This window comes from Lolium rigidum, chromosome 7 (genome assembly GCF_022539505.1).
Source record: "Lolium rigidum isolate FL_2022 chromosome 7, APGP_CSIRO_Lrig_0.1, whole genome shotgun sequence".
NCBI classification, from domain to species: Eukaryota; Viridiplantae; Streptophyta; class Magnoliopsida; order Poales; family Poaceae; genus Lolium; species Lolium rigidum.
Window position 1 is genome coordinate 286659192 of NC_061514.1, and position 21077 is coordinate 286680268.

At 44.1% G+C, this 21077-nt stretch overlaps 2 protein-coding genes across 2 annotated transcripts; both read right to left on the bottom strand.

Annotated features, from left to right (window-relative positions):
* Positions 1-8663: 8663 nt before the first annotated feature.
* Positions 8664-9785, bottom strand: LOC124677850 (uncharacterized protein At5g39865-like). Its single transcript, XM_047213799.1, has one exon. It carries the CDS (start codon positions 9610-9612, stop codon positions 8998-9000), a length of 615 nt encoding a protein of 204 aa, XP_047069755.1. The 5' UTR covers positions 9613-9785; the 3' UTR covers positions 8664-8997.
* A 7920-nt stretch (positions 9786-17705) lies between these two features.
* Positions 17706-20594, bottom strand: LOC124672910 (ankyrin-1-like). Its single transcript, XM_047209065.1, has 10 exons — positions 20521-20594; positions 20331-20431; positions 19934-20236; positions 19677-19816; positions 19521-19607; positions 19225-19356; positions 18893-19068; positions 18589-18667; positions 18183-18353; positions 17706-18068 (listed from the first exon to the last, which is right to left on the bottom strand). Exons 1-10 carry the CDS (start codon positions 20592-20594, stop codon positions 17967-17969), a joined length of 1365 nt encoding a protein of 454 aa, XP_047065021.1. The 3' UTR covers positions 17706-17966.
* Positions 20595-21077: the final 483 nt, after the last annotated feature.

Below are 21077 nucleotides of genomic sequence, written 5' to 3' on the forward strand. Positions count from 1 at the left end.
GACATAGTTATGCCATTTTCACTCTCCTTGATCATATTGTATCATACTCCTCTCTTGATCCTTGAAAACTTCCTCCACACCAAACTCGAAACAACTCATTAGAGGGTTAGTGGACAATAAAAATTAACATGTTCAGAGGTGACACAATCATTCTTAACACTTCTGGACATTGCATAAAGCTAATGTACATTAATGGATCAAAGAAATTCATCCAACATAGCAAAAGAGGCAATGCGAAATAAAAGGCAGAATCTGTCAAAACAGAACAGTCAGTAAAGATGGATTTTATCGAGGCACCAGACTTGCTCAAATGAAAATGCTCAAATTGAATGAAAGTTGCGTACATATCTGAGGATCATGCACGTAAATTGGCTTAATTTTCTGAGCTACCTACAGGGAGGCAGGTCGAAATTCGTGACAGCAAAGAAATCTGAAACTGCGCAGTAATCCAAATCTAGTACTTGCTTTACTATCAAAGACTTTACTTGGCACAACAAAACTCAAAACTAAGATAAGGAGAGGTTGCTACAGTAGTAAACAACTTACAAGACTCAAATATAAAACAAAAATACTGTAACAAAAACATGGGCTGTCTCCCATAAGCGCTTTTCTTTAACGCCTTTCAGCTAGGCGCAGAAAGTGTGTATCAAGTGTTATCAAGAGATGAAGCATCGACATCATAATTTGTTCTAATAATAGAATCATAAGGTAACTTCATTCTCTTCCTAGGGAAGTGTTCCATACCTTTCTTGAGAGGAAATTGATATTTAATATTACCTTCCTTCATATCAATAGTAGCACCAACGGTTCGAAGAAAAGGTCTTCCCAATATAATGGGACAAGATGCATTGCATTCAATATCCAAGACAACAAAATCAACGGGGACAAGGTTATTGTTAACCATAATATGAACATTATGAAATCTCCCCAAAGGTTTCTTTTTAGCATTATCAACGAGATTAACATCCGGATAACGAGTTTTTCAATGGTGGCAAGTCAAGCATATCATAGACTTTCTTAGGCATAACGAAATACTTGCACCAAGATCACATAAAGCATTACAATCAAAATCATTGACCCTCATTTTAATGATGGGCTCCCAACCATCTTCTAGCTTTCTAGGAATAGAAGTTTCAAGTTTTAGTTTCTCTTCTCTAGCTTTTATGAGAGCAATTGTAATATGTTTTGTGAAAGCCAAGTTTACAGCGCTAGCATTGGGACTCTTAGCAAGTTTTTGTAAGAACTTTATAACTTCAGAGATGTGGCAATCATCAAAATCTAAATCATTACAATCTAAAGCAATGGGATTATCATCCCCAAGGTTGAAAAAAATTTCAGCAGTTTTATCACAGGCAGTTTCAGGTAATTTTGCGCGCTTTGCACTAGAAGTAGAAACATTGCCAACACCAATTATTTTACCATTAATAGTAGGAGGTGCAGCAACATGTGAATCATTAGCATTTCTAGTGGTGGTAATAGTACAAACTTTAGCTACATTTTTCTCTTTAGCTAGTTTTTCATTTTCTTCTCTATCCCACCTAGCACGCGAGTTCAGCCATTAATCTTATATTCTCATTAATTCTAACTTGGATGGCATTTGCTGTAGTAACAATTTTATTTTCAATATCCCTATTAGGCATAACTTTCGATTTCAAAAGATCAACATCGGAGGCAAGACTATCAACCTTAGAAGCGAGAATATCAATTTTATTGAGCTTTTCCTCAACAGATTTGTTAAAGGCAGTTTGTGTACTAATAAATTCTTTAAGCATAGCTTCAAGTCCAGGGGGTGTATTCCTATTATTGTTGTAAGAATTCCCATAAGAATTAGCATAACCGTTACCATTATTATAAGGATATGGCCTATAGTTATTACTAGAATTGTTCCGATAAGCCTTTTTGTTGAAATTATTATTTTTAATGAAGTTTACATCAACATGTTCTTCTTGGGCAACCAATGAAGCTAACGGAACATTATTAGGATCAACATTAGTCCTATCATTCACAAGCATAGACATAATAGCATCAATCTTATCATTCAAGGAAGAGGATTCTTCAACGGAATTTACCTTCTTACCTTGTGGAGCTCTTTCCGTGTGCCATTCAGAGTAATTAATCATCATATTATCAAGGAGCTTTGTTGCTTCACCAAGAGTGATGGACATAAAGGTACCTCCAGCAGCTGAATCCAATAAATTCCGTGAAGAAAAATTTAGTCCTGCATAGAAGGTTTGGATGATCATCCAAGTAGTCAGTCCATGGGTTGGGCAATTTTTAACCAAAGATTTCATTCTTTCCCAAGCTTGAGCAACATGTTCATTATCCACTTGTTTAAAATTCATTATGCTACTCCTCAAAGATATAATTTTAGCAGGGGGATAATATCTACCAATAAAAGCATCCTTGCATTTAGTCCAGGAATCAATACTATTCTTAGGCGAGAGATAGCAACCAATCTTTAGCTCTTCCTCTTAATGAGAAAGGAAACAATTTCAATTTAATAATATCACCATCTACATCTTTATACTTTTGCATTTCACACAATTCAACAAAATTATTGAGATGGGCAGCGAGCATCATCGGAACTAACACCGGAAAATTGCTCTCGCATAACAAGATTCGATAAAGCGGGTTTAATTTCAAAGAATTCTGCTGTAGTAGCAGGTGGAGCAATAGGTGTGCATAGGAAATCATTATTATTTGTGGTTGTGAAGTCACACAACTTAGTATTTTCAGGGGTGGCCATTTTAGCAGTAGTAAATAAAACAAACTAGATAAAGTAAATGCAAGTAACTAATTTTTTTGTGTTTTTGATATAGCAAACAAGATAGTAAATAAAGCAAAGCTAGCAACTAATTTTTTTGTGTTTTAATATAATGCAGCAAACAAAGTAGTAAATAAAATAAAGCAAGACAAAAACAAAGTAAAGAGATTGGGAAGTGGAGACTCCCCTTGCAGCATGTCTTGATCTCCCCGGCAACGGCGCCAGAAAAAGAGCTTGATGGCGTGTAACTCACACGTTCGTTGGGAACCCCAAGAGGAAGGTATGATGCGCACAACGGCAAGTTTTCCCTCGGAAAGAAACCAAGGTTTATCGAACCGGGAGGAGCCAAGAAGCACGTTGAAGGTTGATGGCGGCGGGATGTAGTGCGGCGCAACACCGGAGATTCGGCGCCAACGTGGAACTCGCACAACACAACCAAAGTACTTTGCCCCAACGAAACAGTGAGGTTGTCAATCTCACTGGCTTGCTGTAACAAAGGATTAACCGTATTGTGTGGAAGATGATTGTTTGCAGAAAACAGTTAAAGAACAAGTATTGCGACAGATTTGTATTTCGAGTATAAAAGAATGGACCGGGGTCCACAGTTCACTAGAGGTGTCTCTCCCATAAGATAAAAGCATGTTGGGTGAACAAATTACAGTCGAGCAATTGACAAATAGAGAGGTTATAACAATGCACATACATGTCATGATAAATATAGTGAGATTTAATTGGGCATTACGACAAAGTACATAGACCGCTATCCAGCATGCATCTATGCCTAAAAAGTCCACCTTCAGAGTTATCATCCGAACCCCTTCCAGGTATTAAGTTGCAAAACAACAAACAATTGCATTAAGTATGGTGCGTAATGTAATCAACAACTACATCCTTAGACATAGCATCAATGTTTTATCCCTAGTGGCAACGAGCACATCCACAACCTTAGAACTTTCACATCACTTGTCCCGGATTCAATGGAGGCATGAACCCACTATCGAGCATAAATACTCCCTCTTGGAGTTAAGAGCAAAAACTTGGCCGGAGCCTCTACTAATAACGGAGAGCATGCAAGATCATAAACAACACATAGGTAATAACTTGATAATTAACATAACATAGTATTCTCTATCCATCGGATCCCGACAAACACAACATATAGCATTACGGATAGATGATCTTGATCATGTTAGGCAGCTCACAAGATCCAACAATGAAGCACAATGAGGAGAAGACAACCATCTAGCTACTGCTATGGACCCATAGTCCAGGGGTGAACTACTCACTCATCACTCCGGAGGCGACCATGGCGGTGAAGAGTCCTCCGGGAGATGAATCCCCTCTCCGGCGAGGGTGCCGGAGGAGATCTCCAGAATCCCCGAGATGGGATTGGCGGCGGCGGCGTCTGCGGAAGGTTTTCCGTATCGTGGCTCTCGGTGCTGGGGGTTTCGCGACGGAGGCTTTAAGTAGGCGGAAGGGCAACGCGGGGGCCACACGAGGGCCCCACACCATAGGTCGGCGCGGCCGGGGCACGGGCCGCGCCGCCCTAGTGTGGCGGCGCCTCGTGGCCCCACTTCGACTCCCCTTCGGTCTTCCGGAAGCTTCGTGGCAAAATAGGACCACGGGCGTTGATTTCGTCCAATTCCGAGAATATTTCGTTACTAGGATTTCTGAAACCAAAAACAGCAGAAAACGGCAACTGGCTCTTCGGCATCTTGTTAATAGGTTAGTTCCAGAAAATGCACGAATATGACATAAAGTGTGCATAAAACATGTAGATATCATCAATAATGTGGCATGGAACATAAGAAATTATCGATACGTCGGAGACGTATCACAACCTTCCTACCACATGGTATTTCTCCGCCATTCCAAAGTAAATTACTTGAGTGCTACCTTTAAAATTTCTATTCTTTACCATTGCAATATATAGCTCATGGGACAAATAGCTTAAAAACTATCATGGTGAAGAATATGTACTTATGTGTCTTATTTCTTAATAAGTTGCTTGTTGAGCGGTAACCATGTTTTCTGGGGACGCCATCAACTTTACCTTTGTTGAATATCATGTGAGTTGCTATGCATGTTCGTCTTGTCTGAAGTAAGGGCGATTTTCACAATCAAATGGTTTGAGTATGCATACTGTTAGAGAAGAACATTGGGCCGCTAACTAAAGCCATGATTCATGGTGGAAGTTTCAGTGTGAACAGCTAATCCTCAATCTCTTATGAGAATATTAATTGTTGTTGAAATGCTTATGCATTAAAGAGGAGTTCATTATCTGTTGTCTATGTTGTCCCGGTATGGATGTCTAAGTTGAGATAATCAAAAGCGAGAAATCCAATGCGAGCTTTCTCCTTAGACCTTTGTACAGGCGGCATAGAGGTACCCTTTGTGACACTTGGTTGAAACATATGCTATGCAATGATAATCCGTGTTAACCCAAGCTAATTAGGACAAGGTGCGAGCACTATTAGTATACTATGCATGAGGCTTGCAACTTATAAGATGTCTTATACATAAATCGATCATATGCTTTATTACTACCGTTGACAAAATTGTTTCTTGTTTTCAAAATGAAAAGCTCTAGCACAAATATAGTAATCAATGCTTCCCTCTGCGAAGGGCCTATCTTTTACTTTATTGTTGAGTCAGTTTGCCTACTCTTTCTATCTTAGAAGCAAACACTTGTATCAACTGTGTGCATTGATTCTTACATGTTTACTTATTGCACTTGTTATATTGCTTTGTGTTGATAATTATCCATGAGATATACATGTTGAAGTTGAAAGCAACCGCTGAAACTTTATCTTCCTTTGTGTTGCTTCAATACCTTTACTTTGAATTTATTGCTTTATGAGTAACTCTTATGCAAGTCTTGTTGATGCTTGTCTTGAAAGTATTATTCATGAAAAGTCTTTGCTATATGATTCATTAGTTTACTCATTATCTTCATCATTGCTTCGAATCGCTGCATTCATCTCATATGCTTTAAAATAGTATGATCAAGATTATGATAGCATGTCACTTCAGAAATTATCTTTGTTATCGTTTACCTACTCGAGGGCGAGTAGGAACTAAGCTTGGGGATGCTTGATACGTCCCAAACGTATCTATAATTTCTTATGTTCCATGCTACTTTTATGATGATACTCACATGTTTTATACACAATGTCATTATTATGCATTTTCCGGCACTAACCTATTGACGAGATGCCGAAGAGCCAGTTGTTGTTTTCTGCTGTTTTTGGTTTCAGAAATCCTTGTAAGAAAATATTCTCGGAATTGGACGAAATCAACGCCCAGGGGCCTATTTTTACACGAAGCTTCCAGAAGACCGGAGGACTTACGAAGTGGGGCCACGAGGCGATGCCACACTAGGGCGGCGCGGCCTGGCCCTTGGCCGCGCCGGCCTGTTGTGTGGGGCCCTCGTGTGGCCACCTGACCTGCCCTTCCACCTACTTAAAGCCTCCGTCGCGAAACCCACAGTACCGAGAGCCACGATACGGAAAACCTTCCAGAGACGCCGCCGCCGCCAATCCCATCTCGGGGGATTCAGGAGATCGCCTCCGGCACCCTGCCGGAGAGGGGAATCATCTCCCGGAGGTCTCTTCATCGCCATGATCGCCTCCGGATCGATGTGTGAGTAGTTCACCCCTGGACTATGGGTCCATAGCAGTAGCTAGATGGTCGTTTTCTCCTCATTGTGCTATCATGTTAGATCTTGTGAGCTGCCTCATGATCAAGATCATCTATTTGTAATCCTTCATGTTGTGTTTGTTGGGATCCGATGAATATTGAATACTATGTCAAGTTGATTATCAATTTATCATATATGTTATTTATGTTCTTGCATGCTCTCCGTTGCTAGTAGAGGCTCTGGCCAAGTTGATACTTGTGACTCCAAGAGGGAGTATTTATGCTCGATAGTGGGTTCATGCCTCCATTAAATCTGGGACAGTGACGGAAAGTTCTAAGGTTGTGGATGTCTTGTTGCCACTAGGGATAAAACATCGATGCTTTGTCTAAGGATATTTGTGTTGATTACATTACGCACCATACTTAATGCAATTGTCCGTTGTTTACAACTTAATACTGGAGGGGTTCGGATGATAACCTGAAGGTGGACTTTTTAGGCATAGATGCATGTTGGATAGCGGTCTATGTACTTTGTCGTAATGCCACGATTAAATCTCATAGTACTCATCATGATATATGTATGTGCATTGTTATGCCTTCTTTATTTGTCAATTGCCCAGTTGTAATTTGTTCACCCAACATACTGCTATCTTATGGGAGAGACACCACTAGTGATCCGTGGACCCCGGTCCTATTCTTTACATCCGAAATACAATCTGCTGCAATTGTTCTTTACTTGGTCTTCGCAAACAACCATCATCATCCACACTATACATCTAATCCTTTGTTTACGAGCAAGCCGGTGAGATTGACAACCTCGTTGTTACGTTGGGGCAAAGTTCCGTGATTGTGTTGTGCGGGTTCCACGTTGGCGCCGGAATCCCCGGTGTTGCGCCGCACTACACTCCTCCGCCATCAACCTTCAACGTGCTTCTTGGCTCCTCCTGGTTCGATAAACCTTGGTTTCTTTCTGAGGAAAAACTTGCTACTGTGCGCATCACACCTTCCTCTTGGGGTTTCCAACGGACGTGTCAACTACACGCATCAGCCCCCGCTACCGCCCCTACCCGCCAGCGCGCCGCTCCCGCTCTCGCCCCCTTCTCGCCCCGCTCTCGCCTCCCTCTCCGCGCCAGCGCGGGCGGCAGCCGGGCGGTAGCGGGCGCTACCGCCGGGCGGTGGATCCGTCGCCCCGCGCTGCCGTCTCGCCGCCCTCTCGCCCCGCTATCGCCCCGTCGCGGGCGATACCGCCCGCGTTACAGCTTGTGTTGGCACCAGCCTAAGATTGAGGTTTCGATCGATCAAATGGTAAAACTGACATTCAGGTTGAACATAGTAGTATGAATGCAATGATAAAACCCATCATTTATATTGTATTCAATTAACTTGTGGGAAGAGCATAGGTTAACCATGCATGCTTACATTAACATACTTCGGTGAACCTTCCATAGAGAAAAGAAGTATGTAACTTAGAAAACAGATAGAAGACGACATGATTAAGGTCCTTTAAGTAAGTACAGTTGGATCATGATTATTTCCGGATGAAGATCACATTGCTTTTAGTTGTACCAAGAAACATTGTTTCTTAGCTGTAACAAGAGAAAGAATTAATCTGTAAAGAAACTAAACCATGGAGCAGCAAGGATAAGAGGGGGGAAAGCAATAACAAGACGAGAACTAATAACCCCCAAGCTCAAGACCTTACATTAAGAACAGAAGAGGTGGCTTTAAATTAGAGCACAGCTACAGGACATCATGATTAAAGTTTCTGGGTACAGTTGATCACAGCCAATCTAGTCATTAAAAGGCTTTAATTTGGTACAGTTGGATCATTTCCTGATGAGGATCACATTGTTTCAAACTGTATTACTGTAGTATTCACGAAGAAAATCAATCAAACCATGGATAAGATGGATCAAAGCAAGTAAAGATAGTATGAAAAATAAATAGCTAGACAATAATTAGACACTCCAAACTCAAGTGACCATACATAAAGAACAGAAGAGGTGGCTCTAGTTACAGCTAATTTCGGCCTGATAATGTTTTCTGAGTACAGTCAGATCACAGCTGATTTCGGCCTTACAAGGCATTAAGTTAGTACAGTTGGATCATTTCTTGAAGAGGATCACACTGTTTCCAACTGTATTACTGTACAGCTATCTGTTATTGAAGAGAATTGATCAAAGCAGAGTAACCATGGATAAGATGGACGATCAAGTAAAGTTTATAGAGGAAAACAGAGCAAACACTAGACAAGAATCAATAACTCAAAGCTCAAGTATTTACTTACAGTAATTAGTTGTTCGCTTACATTATCAATCAGGCTAATATCAGTGCCAATTTTTACACACATATACAAGCACCGGCTCTTATTCCTCAATCGCCATCACCGCGATGGCAATTCCGCAGCTAGGATCCAAGAAGAACAATTCGTTCTTTTCCATGAGCTGCTAATCCGATACCCAAATCGTCGGACTGAATTAGAACACAGAAATCAAGAACAGCAAGAAACCGAAATGCGCCTCTCTGACGACGAATCTAACCACCTAGTATAATCCTTCAAATTAGCAGCGCGAATCGAGCGGGGGAGGGGGCGATCAAGAAGAGCAATTAGCGCAGCGCACCAATCCGTTCTCGTTGCAGTCGCCGCAGCGGATGACGCGGTCCTCCTCCTCGTCGAAGACCTTGCGGCTGCCGGCGCAGGCGGGGCAGGGGGCGAAGCGGACGCCGCCGCAGGCGTCGCACACGAAGGCCGGGTCCTGTCCCGCGGCGCCCTCTAGGAGGCGCCGGAGCTGGCCGGACTCGTGCAGCTGGCGGACCTCGTCGGCGCCGCCGACGAGGCGGCCGCCGATGAAGAGCTGCGGGAGCGAGAAGGCGCGGCCCCGCGCGTCGAGCAGGCCCCGCAGCTCGCGCCGCAGCGCGGCGTCCATGGACACGTCGCGCTCGTCGACGGCGACGCGGGAGCCGCGCAGGATGGCGCGCGCGGCGGAGCAGTCGGCGAAGGTGCGCCGCACCCCGCGCAGCGACGTCGTGTAGAGCACCACCGCCTGCGGCCGCGCGCGGGGCTCGTCGGCGAGCTGCGGCCGGCGCCACTTGGGCATCAGCCGGTGGCCCTGGTGGTGGTGGTACGTCAGCGACCGCGCGAACTGGCGCGGCTGCTGCTGCTTCTTGCCGCCGTCCGCCCCGCCGGCCGCGCCGCAGCCGACCTCCATCTCTTCTCGGTTTCTCAGCCCTCACCGGCGCCGGTGGCGACGACGTGCAGCCGTGCGTGCCGGGGTAGGTTCTTGTTGGCTATGGCGGTTACCTTGGCTTGGGTTGAGGCGACGGAGGGGGAAAGGGAGAAAGAAAGAGTCTTGCGAAAGCGAGCAATGGAATTAGCTGGGAAGGAAAAGGTGGAGGTGGGGTTTAGTCGTGGCGTATATATATTTTCTTCTCTCGGTGGAAGTTCGGTTGCTTTTTGTTTGCTTCTTCTTTCGGTTGATTTTTCTTCCCATTGATAGCTGAAAAATTCACTAACTAAATCAGCTGTCACCTGTGAATAAGAATGGCACAACTAATTTATTAACTAATTTCTGCACTAAAATCAGTAACTAAGTGAGACAGGGGAACTGTTTTGAGCTAAAAATAACCTTTTTTTCTTAGTTTTGAAGCATTTGGTTATTTTGGTTAGTCTTTTTTAGCTGCTAGCTTGTGAATAGACTGGCTGGCCAGTGGATCCAGTTGTTGGGGCCGTTATTACCGGTGGGAATGGACTTTGTACATTTGAGGAAGGTTCTTGAACATTGGTGTCGTGCTCAGCCTCGACGAGAGCCGGTCATTTTCTCTATATTCACTTCTCTTTTTCTCCATTTTGTGTGAACCATATTCCATGACGATGCATATAGGAAGAAGTATAGGGCACGGTTCTCGGCTGGTTTCAGTCACGAGGTAGATCTGGCCCAAGTCAGAATAGCAACTCTAAATCGGATCAGAATAATTACGATAAGATCGCTAATCGTAGAATATGCATGCTAGTATTTTAAATCCTAGATTGTACTAACCAAAATCGTATAATCATCTTTATGAGTTGGATTTTCACCCCAAAAAATAGTACCAATTTTGCATTATTTGAGCTATCTTGTGCAAGATAATGTTTTACTAGTTTTTCTATAAAAAATTATTTTGGGGCACATGGGCTTACAAAGATATATATCTTTTGGGGCATTCTCTAAAGTGACTCTAAATAATTATCATTTGAGTCACTTCTAAAAATAGTATAAATGTATGTGCAGTGAGTGAACTTTAAACAAGTGTCCCGAATTGGAACTTCTTTGCCACTTCAGCGAACTGCCCTTACCGAAGTGCTCTAAAAGCTTGACCTGCGAAAACCTCTTTTTAAAGGCAACGGTACTCACAAAATTATTATGAAACGAAATTGAAACATAATTGAAACACGGTTATTTTGTGAAACATATCACAGTGACGTCATAAAAGACGTCAACAGTTTCACTTTATGTCAAAAAACATTCACAACGTTACCCATGTATCAGTTCAGTTCCATAAAAATTTCACTTATGTTTCAGCCATTAGTTTTATATTAGACAATGACAAAAGACTCACCAATCTCAAAGCAGTAGGTGTATGGCGATGTAACTCCGGCACCTACAAATGTCAAAAGGCTCACCGCTGCCGTCAATGCTTAGATGACCTCCTCCGAGAGCGGCGGGTGGGATCAGAGGTGGCCGGAGGCTACTTTGTGGTGGCCTCAGGGTTGGCTTTGGAGTTGCCCTGAGAGCATGAACTATCCAGATAAAAATGATTTGAGCAATGTTCCATGCCACCACGTCCATGCCTTTTCTCTGCCGGAGGGGGGCTCGAAACATGATCACTCATTTTGAAACTCACGTTTGGAGGTTCATCCGTGCTGGGTGGGTGGCTCACTTGGGAAACAGGTACTGGGTGAGTGGCTGGGTGAGCACAAGATCAAACACAGTAGCAAATGTTGTTGAAGCTACATGATCCACGCTTATGGGCATGGTCCTGGATCATGGACTCTAGCGTCCAGCTCCCATGAGTTAGGTTTTTGGGACCACTGATTGTAATCTAGCAAGCATCCTAGCTGTTCTTGATAAATGCTACACTACTTAGGAGCTTGGAGTGATTGATGAGTTGCTGGTTATGGCCTTATGGGTTCCATGCCGAACAATTGCTGTAGCTGGATCTTGCCACAGTTACGCGAATGAAAAAGGAAAAATATGGAACTGATATCTGTTCGGCAAGTTCAGTCCATGAGTTATTTCAGGGCTGCGTGCATCGATCAGTGGTGGCTCTGGAGGAGTGGAGCTGCACATCTCCTTTATCCAAATAATTCATGGACATAAATTGAAGGACTTTGATCTGGTTAAGATGTCGATTTTGGGGGTATTATGCTGGGGGAATTAGGGATTTGAAGGTTCCTGATGCCACCGAGACAAATTCCACGTAACACTTCAGGACCAAAAGAATGAAGTGACGTAGGAGTATCTGAAACCTGAACGTGGGATTTGTGTTTCTTCAGACGAGCGCGTCCTGAACGAGCTACACACGTACGGACAATGACAGTTTCTGCAAAGTATTGCTAGTCGTCGTTGAACGCGGTTGCCTTCGTCTGACTTTTCTGAACTTCTGAACAGAAAACAGGCCGGCTGATATACATGTAACCGGCGCTTGTTTCTTCCGTCTGTGTTCTACCAAATCAAGGACAGTTTGCGGTTTTGTACTGTATTGTGTTGCGCTGATGAATTCACTAGTTGTTCAAATGATTATTTTTTTTAAGAAATACTATGCTTATGTTTTGTTGTTGCATCAGAAGATGCTGCTGCTTCGGCTAACCGCGCTCCGGCAGCTTGAAAACCGAGGTTGCACTAAAACGAAGGCACCCCCTGCCTGACGAAATTTTCAGTTTCATGTATCACTGTCGATGGCAAGGCTGTATCCGTGAGAGCTGACCGTGTTTTCAACCATTATCTTTCCCTTGCCATGAGAATTATAAACTTCGGTTTGAAATGTACAACACGGTGAAGGCTCATGGAAAGAGAGGCATTCTTGTGCTGTTGTGCATCACACGTTGTTTACAGGTCCATATATAAATCATGCCATATATCCGTTGGGGAAGCAAACCCGGAAAAGAAAACAAAACCGGCTGGCGGCCATATTTTGCAGCGATAGACATGGAGTTCATTTTTCACATATCCCTAGCTACCGTTAAAGCCCTCTAAAGAAAAGGCAGCAGATGAATTTTCGAGGGCAATACTAATTCTACTAAACAAGGAAAACGCTTTCGATACTTCTCTCTCTAGGAATCAAAGTGTAAGTAAATAAATAAAATAATATTGCAGTATGGGAGAGGAAGAAGGAAAGCATGGCTTATGAAAAGAGCAAGCCATACAAGCTTGGCACAAATTGGAGTTAATTTGCCTTGTAAGTAAAGCCAGTGAGTCCAAAAGATAGAGCCTCTGGATCGTACGTTAGTTTCACTCAACGCTGAGGGCTGAGGCAGAGCAAGTGGTAGGTGATAATTATTGAGCAAATGAGGTAAGTACGTGCTAATATGCCATGTACATCTGCACGGCTAACCAATCTCTAGGGACAGGCTGATAAGGAAACCTAATCTGCTCTCTAGCCGCCTGAAGTACGTCCTCAAGAAAGATTAAGGTGAGCTGTCTCCCGACTCCTGTTACTATCATCTGCCGGTCCATCTGTCCCTGTTTGTGCTTGTGTGGGTTGTTAACTTGCGAAGTTGTGATCGCCTCTACCTGTGTAATGATATATTGCCGTGATTAATTTTCACAGAGATTTCCCCCGTTAAATCGGTTGTCTTCGCTTCTCTACATTGTCCAGCGCGTGCAGATTCTTTTTGCATGAATCGTCGAAGGCAATCGGACAATTCAGAGGATCAGACCAAAGTGCTAATTGCTAAAAGTTGGGATCAATGGAACGAAGTTCAGCTTTCATGGGACTGTGCACCTGATCATGGTGCCCCATGCATGCACCCTACCGGATCATGGGTCGTTTGGTGGGCTATAGACTTCATTTCATCATCGGTCGTCGGCGTCGTGGTTACCCGACACTGGACAAGCGGACAGAGGTCTTGATAAGCCGTCTCCCTCGCAACAGCGAGTGGTTCGGAGGAGACAGCAGCAAGGGGACGAGTAGGATTAATTAGCACCAGGAAATAGAAGGCGCACACGCGAGCGATGAATGGCCTGATAAGCACGAACGGCAGAAACATCAGAATAAGAACTCCAGGTCCACCGAGAGCAGCATCGAAGAAACATGCTACAGCAATACCGTTTTCCTCTTAACCGATTTGCTTCAGTAGATGTCTAGATGAACATAGAGCAACTATCAAAACAGTACGAAGAGATGTATATCCGACGTTGATACTGTTTCCAAGTTGTAGTCGTCAGAAACAAGATGATTGTAACGGAGGCTTAAGGCCGAGTTTGACATCACGGTGGACTATTATTCTCCGAAGAGAAACCAAGAGATCGATCCTCCACCTGAATTTTCACTCAAGAGAACCAAGAGCTGATGGTTTACAGCGTAGACGTGGACGAAGAGGGAACATAGATGAGACACGGCAAACACATTTACAGAGCCTGCCGTTTTTACAGCAAAACACTGTAGAAAAGTTCCCTACTGCGTTATTTTTATTTATAAGTATTTGCAGGAATACGGGAGGCAGGAAGAGAATTACAGTATCAATAAAGGTGGTAGTCCAGCGTCTAACTTGCGTATCATGGAACGACTCGTTACAACGTCTGGATTTTTGATGCAGGGGTCAGATGTTATTTGTTGGAACCTTCCTGAGACTGGTGTTTTCTCACTCGCCTCTATGTATAATGCTTTAGCCTAACCAGATATCCCTATCGGCAATAATTTAAAATTTTAGAAGATGAAGATCTCACTGAAAAATAAGATGTTTGCGTGGCATCTTCATTGCAGGATGATTCGTACCAAAGATAACCTTGCAAAACATAATTGATAGGGAAGCAAAAAAGTGCGAACGAAGTCAGCCATCCAAATAGGTTCTACCTTATACCTGTCGCGTAGTGTTGCCAATATTTTTGGCAACTAGCTAAATTGTGTGCATTCTAGATTTAACTTACTTATTAGAGTGAGAGCAATTACCGTTATTTGATCGCTATCACTATGTTGGAGAAACAAGGTTTTTAATAATAAATGGTCTTCTCTTTTGTTGGTCATCTACCTTTGCTGGTGCATCGAGATCTTTCTACAAAAGTATCTACACGATTAGAGGATACGACGAGAGATATTTTTTCCAACATGGACGGCAACGTGATCTGTAGCTTGGTCCGCCTACCGCATATTTGTGCTTTCTACCTTGCTACAGTACCATCTAGACTTTTAGCCTTTTTGGTTTGTAATCACTGATTCTTCGCGGCTGTGTGCATCTTAGTTATGCATAGGCCGGATATAATACTTATTCCAAGCAATAAAGCGTCTATTATCAAAAGAAAAAATGTATCAATATACTTTTTTTCGAAATAGGGAAAGCCCCGGCCTCTGCATCGGTTGATGCACACAACCTTTTATTAATCAAACGAGAATTCAAAGTTTACAATTCAACAATCACCGATGGTCGATATAAAAATCAACCATCGAAACAAAAGCAAACTGCTAAACAATCCTGAGCAACCATTCGAAAACGGTTGCATCCAGAAACCATGCACTCTCGCTGGTCCTCCGGGAGCAAGAAGCGCCATAGCTGGATCCAGTGCACCATAGTGTGAATAACCTGCAAGAAATTAGTAGAATACTTTCTGTTAAAAACAATATCATTTCTGCAATTCCAAATTGATCAACATAAAACCGAAACACCAATGCGAATCCTAGCTTTATCAGTTTTGTCAGTTCCATTAAGCCAATTTCCAAACAAATTTGTGATATTGGATGAAGGTGGAATATTATATGTAGCAAAAACCACCCGCCAAATAAGCCTAGCAAAAGGACATGAAATAAACAAATGTTCCACTCATTTCGTATTTCCATTCCAATTCCTCTTTGCTAGATTACGGATCAAAAGGACTTTCTTACTAAGGAACCACATAAAGATTTTAGTTTTTAGTGGGATTTTTATCTTCCAAAGATATTTACGAAGATATCTAGTATTTCCATTTAACAAGTCAGCATACATAGATTTAACAGTGAATCTCTCTAAAGATGTTAGGTCCCAGACGAACTTGTCTTGATCATCATTTAAATTTATCACCATCAGTCTTTGGCATAGGTGTACCCATTGATCTCACTTGTCACCAATTAGCATCCTCCGAAAAAATATGTTTAACAGAGTTGGGCTCATAACATTTCCCTCTGTATCATGCTTACGATTAACTATATTATATTATTGAGGATACTGAGATGCAAGGGTGTGATCACCTAACCTTCTATCTTCCAAAAAACGTACTCCTTCTCCGGAGCCTACCTCAAATTTTCCTCTACTGAAAAAACCCCCTTTAACTTTCATTAGTCCTTTCCAGAAGGGTGAATCAGTAGGTTTACTTTCAACTTACGCCAAGGTTTTCTGCGAAAGGTACTTGTTTTTTAATAATTGTTGCCATAACCCTTCCTCGGAAAGAAGTTTAAATAACCATTTGCTAAGTAGGCAAGAATTTTTAATCTCTAGAACTTCAATCCCAAGACCACCTTGGTCCTTAGGTCTACAAATCAGGTTCCACTTAGTTAACCTATATTTCTTTTTATTTTCCTCACACTGCCAAAAGAAGCGTGATCGAAAAAAATATAATCTCTTCCTCACCCCTTTAGGTAAATCAAAGAAAGATAGCATGAACATCGGTAAACTAGTAAGAACCGAGTTAATCAATACAAGGCGGTCCCCGTATGATAACAATTTTCCAGCCCAACATCCTAGTTTTCTCTCGAACCTACTTTCCACTGGATTCCATTCAGAGTTTTTTAGCTTTATATAATGGATTGAGATACCCAAATATCTGAAGGGCAAAGAACCAGATTCACAACCAAATAGTTGTTTGTACTGCTCCTCTTCCTCTTTGGCCTTACCAAAAAAGAAAATTTCACTCTTATGAAAATTAATTTTTAGCCCTGACAATTCTTCAAAGTAACGCAATATTAGTTTCATATTCATAGCCTTTTCGAAGTCATGTTCCATGAAAAGTATCATGTTATCCGCATATTGCAGAATAAAAATTCCTCCATCAACTAAATAAGGAATAAGGCTTCCTATCTGTCCATCATCTGTCGCTCTTGCTATTAGGATGGCCAGCATATCTGCAATAATATTAAATAACATAGGTGACAGCGGGTCACCCTGTCGAAGACCCTTTCTAGTCTGGAAATAGTGACCAATATCATCATTAATCTTGATCCCTACACTTCCTCCCCTAACAAATCAATATACATGGAGTTCATTTTTCACATATCAAGACCTCTAAAGAAAAGGCAGCAGGTAAAGATTTTTGAGGGCAAAGCGAACATAGAAACAAAAGTACAAAAACATAAAACGAACATAGAAACCAAAGTATAAAAGTATACCGAAGTCTAAGGTACAATGAAAAGCTGAATACAACTACAACCCTAATACAAGAAGTGCAGCAAATAACATCCTCGAATCATATTGTCAACAACCTTCCCTCTGCTTCACTCTTGGGCTGGCCAGCGTGAAGCAACTCTTGGGCTGGCCTGCTAGAAGACATTAGTAGCCACTACAAATATGAAGGAGACGGACATAATGGACTTGGATTGGAACGGAGAGGAATTGGACGGCGGCTTCGGCCGAGGCCTGGCTTGGCCAGTGTTGCTTGTTCCCCTTCTTCCTCCTTAGATTCTCTATTGTTGCTTCAATCCAAGCTTATAATCTGAACAAATTGATGAATTAGGCAGCTGTAGTAGTGGGTGCTTACACATATCAACATGATATCAACATGATCTAGTTTTGAGGAAGGTTAATCTGGATGAACAGTTTAGAAAATATTTTATTTAAACAACTTGAATCTTGAAATAAATACGTGTATATACAGACAAATAGACAATACACATGATCCCTGCGAAAGGATGAGCAAACACTTGGCGAGTAGAGAGCGGGGACAAGGTGAGCTCGACACTTCGCTTTAGAAGAGCGGGAAGCAGGACCTTTTCAAAGCTTGACCTTTTTCTAGCCATTTCGCACCCCTTTTTCTTACTCTCTTACATTTTCTGTCGGTTTCTGTCACTCCTATCTATGGGCTTCCCTCAGTAACTCAGTTCATAGGCCTCGACTGCTTTCGGCCCGCTTTCGGCCCGGCAACTGAAAAGTCCCTATACAGAATGGCGACCACATGCAGCATTCTAAAAAAAGGCTTGACAGCCTACTGCTTAACATTAGCAGTATTATTCATGTCTCAAAAAAAAAGCAGTATTATTCGTACTGAAGGAATGCTACATTGTACATACTGGCACTAAAACATTTCAGCGCCGAGAACTTCTCCCAGAATGTGCACTCCGCACCTTCCTGCTCCTCCAGGAAACAGTTTGTGACGATGATGATACATTGGCGCATACTTCATAACTATGCGAGGCTGCAGGTAGAGTGGCTTAGTACCGTAGAGCGTCGTTGATGTCGATGTTCTCCTGATCCAGGTTCGAGGTCTTTAGAAGGGCATCCGAAGCGCTAGCATAATCCTAACAGTATCAAAAATCAGATGCCTTGTCCATAAGCCAAATAACGCGGCGAGGGTTACCACAGCTGAAACTGAGCATACGAATCTAGTTTTCGGCTCATCACCTGAAGCAAGTTGAAAGCCATTCGCTGATGGTAGTAGCCTTCTGCCAAGTCAGGCCGCAACCTGGTGCAGGCCTGGGCGTCTGAAAGAGCCTCGTCGCCGACACCGAGGTGCAGCCAACAGACGCTCCTGTTTGAATATAATACGGCGTCCGTGTCATCAATCTTCAGTGCCTACAAATGGAAAAAAAAAGTGTTCACCAAATTCAGAGCTTCAGAAATGTAGCCATGTGAATTGGGGATATTCTATATGAGGAAGCGCCATAACAACTTCATAGTTTCTTCATTCCCGTTAGTGAAGGCAATAAGAAGTTCTTCCTTTTCTAACGCTTCCGCATACAAATATCAAGAACAGAATAGAAGTTAGCATTACCCAAAAAACAACTTCTGCAGAAAGAATAATTGTTACCATGCTGTACAGAAGTATGGCCTCATCATAGTCCTTCCTTTGGAAAGCAGAGTACCCTTGCTGTTTCAGTTCATCTTTACTGGTAGAGGCGACTATGATCGCCTAAATAAAAAAATCTTTTAAGTCAACAACATTTAAATAACCATGGGTTTAACTAAGTAAGGCCATTTAACTAAGTTTGGCAAAATATATAACTGGGTGCATTCCAGAGCATGTAAATTAATTAAATAAGGCACACCCACTCCTTGTAAAAACAACAGGAGTCAGGAGTGTTCATGTAATGCTAAACTTGTATGTACTTAACAGCAATATGAATATATGACATACCCACTTCTTGTAAGCTGCAGAATTTACATAGCTCACAATGCCACCAACAGTCCAGTCAGGCACTTTCGGAGCGCGTCGCGTTACAGGAAACAGAAGCTCAACAACTTCCGTTTCAGCATGGACTGCAGCGATTTCTATCGGTAACCTACCAAGCTGCCAGAGTAGAGAGGCCGTGAGTTTCCAGAGAACAATCTTGCTCAGGGCCAAGAGTTGCAATGGGCAGAAGAAGAATTAACAAGACTTGGAACACATACATGTAACTGAAGCAAAGATGAAATGTGACTGTAAATGAGGTTTTAGTTGGCTCACTTCATCAAGGGCGTTTGGATCTGCTCCAGCCGCCAGCAAGCACTTGACGAACGGGGCGGTGCCACGGCGGCTGCATGCTATGAACAGAGGGGTTGCTCCACTGAATCCACCGGCGTTAACATTAGCCCCAGCCTAGTTAACAACAGTTCCAGAGCAGTTTCAGTGCAGCGAATTGCTAAATCATGTGAGCTCGTAACCGAGCCGAGAATTGCTTAAAATGCAGGTCATTCTCTTATGTTCATGCGAAGCAACAGGTGAGCACTAATTAGCAGAAGACAGTGGAACATGGTACTTACCAGAATGAGTAGCTTCATCCATTTCAGAGAGCCACCAACAAGCGACGAAACCAAGGGCGTGAAGACGCCGTTTGCAACCTTGTTCGGCTGCAAAATTGGAAGCTGGTCAACCTTATTGCTCATCCGACAAAGCCTAGAAAAATGCACGCGACATACATCGGCGCCTTGGCGCAGTAGGACGCTGACGACGTCCGGGTGCGCCCGCTCGGCGGCGACATGCAGCGGCGTGCCCCTGGGGTTGGCCGCGCCGGCGTCGGCGCCTCTGTGCAGGAGCAGCATCGCCAGCTCGCGGTCGCCTGCCATAGCGCCAGCGTCAATTCTTCAAAATCAATGCGCGCCGGCGCCAGCGACGCGAACAAGAGGAACACGGGGCGAGCTGGCTGGAGCCGCCGGCCGGCGAGGCAGTTAAGTACCGTTGTAGGCGGCCCAGTGGAGCGGGGTCTCGCCGTCGGTGTCCGGTGCGCAAGGGGAGGCACCGCGCTCCAGGAGGTGCGCCGCCGTCTCGGTGTGGCCGAAGGTGGCCGCCAGGAGCAGCGGCGTCTCGCCGGAGGAGGAAGGGGCGTCGACGGGGAAGCCGAGGTCCTGGATCAGGTAGCGGCAGACGTGCGCCCTGCCGTTGGCGGCGGCCAGGTGCAGCGCCCCGCGGCCGCACGTCGACCAGACGCCGGCGGCGCCCGTGCCGCCCCGCTCCGCCGCGTCCAGCTCCACCGCCATCCCTGCAAGCCCCAATGTCCGATCTCCGATGGGCTGCTGGTCGACTGCAATAACACTACTAGTGCGAGCTTCGGTGGAGGCATTTGGGAAACGTACTGGAAAGGAGGTCGAGGTTGCCGTCGATGGCGGCATGGAGGAGCACGCGCCGCCGCCTCTCGTCTTCCCGCGCGTCCACGACGACATTGACGCCTATGTATCTCAGAAGAAGTATACCAAATCAATCAAAGCGAGGACTGAGCACCATAGGAGACAGGACAGACGGTCACCTGACGCGGCAGCGGTGCACGACGGCGGGGGCGGCGGCGCCGACGAGGGTGAACACGCCGCCGTGCGCACATCTCTGGTCGAATGTGACGACATTTTTGGGGTTATCTGGCCTGTTCGTTCTGATCTCTTCTTGGACGGAGGGGAACGGCGGTGTAGCCGCTCGGTGATGTACAGTACCTGCGATGAAAGGTGAGCTTCGAGCGTGGCGCGACGGCGTACAACGGCATGGCAGGAAACGGCACGCAATCATTCCACTTTCAATGCCGTACGTGGCGAACGCTGCCAAATTTCGTTGCGTGCACGAGCACGTCCACCCTGTCCCCAAAGATCATTTTGGGCGCCGTCGGACATATTTTTGGCACAGTCGCGTGCCACAAAGTCTCCTTCCATTCGTTGTAGTCTAATACACTATCCGGCGCTTTGAGCTCGTTCCCAATCCACAGAAGATGCTTTGGACGCGTCGGACACAACGAGAAGCGAGCCGGGGAGTGGCCGGCCCGACGCGTCATTTACACACGAACGAAGTGTCGCAGATTTGTCTTTATGGCGATGGAGGGGCAGGCGAGACGTCCCGTC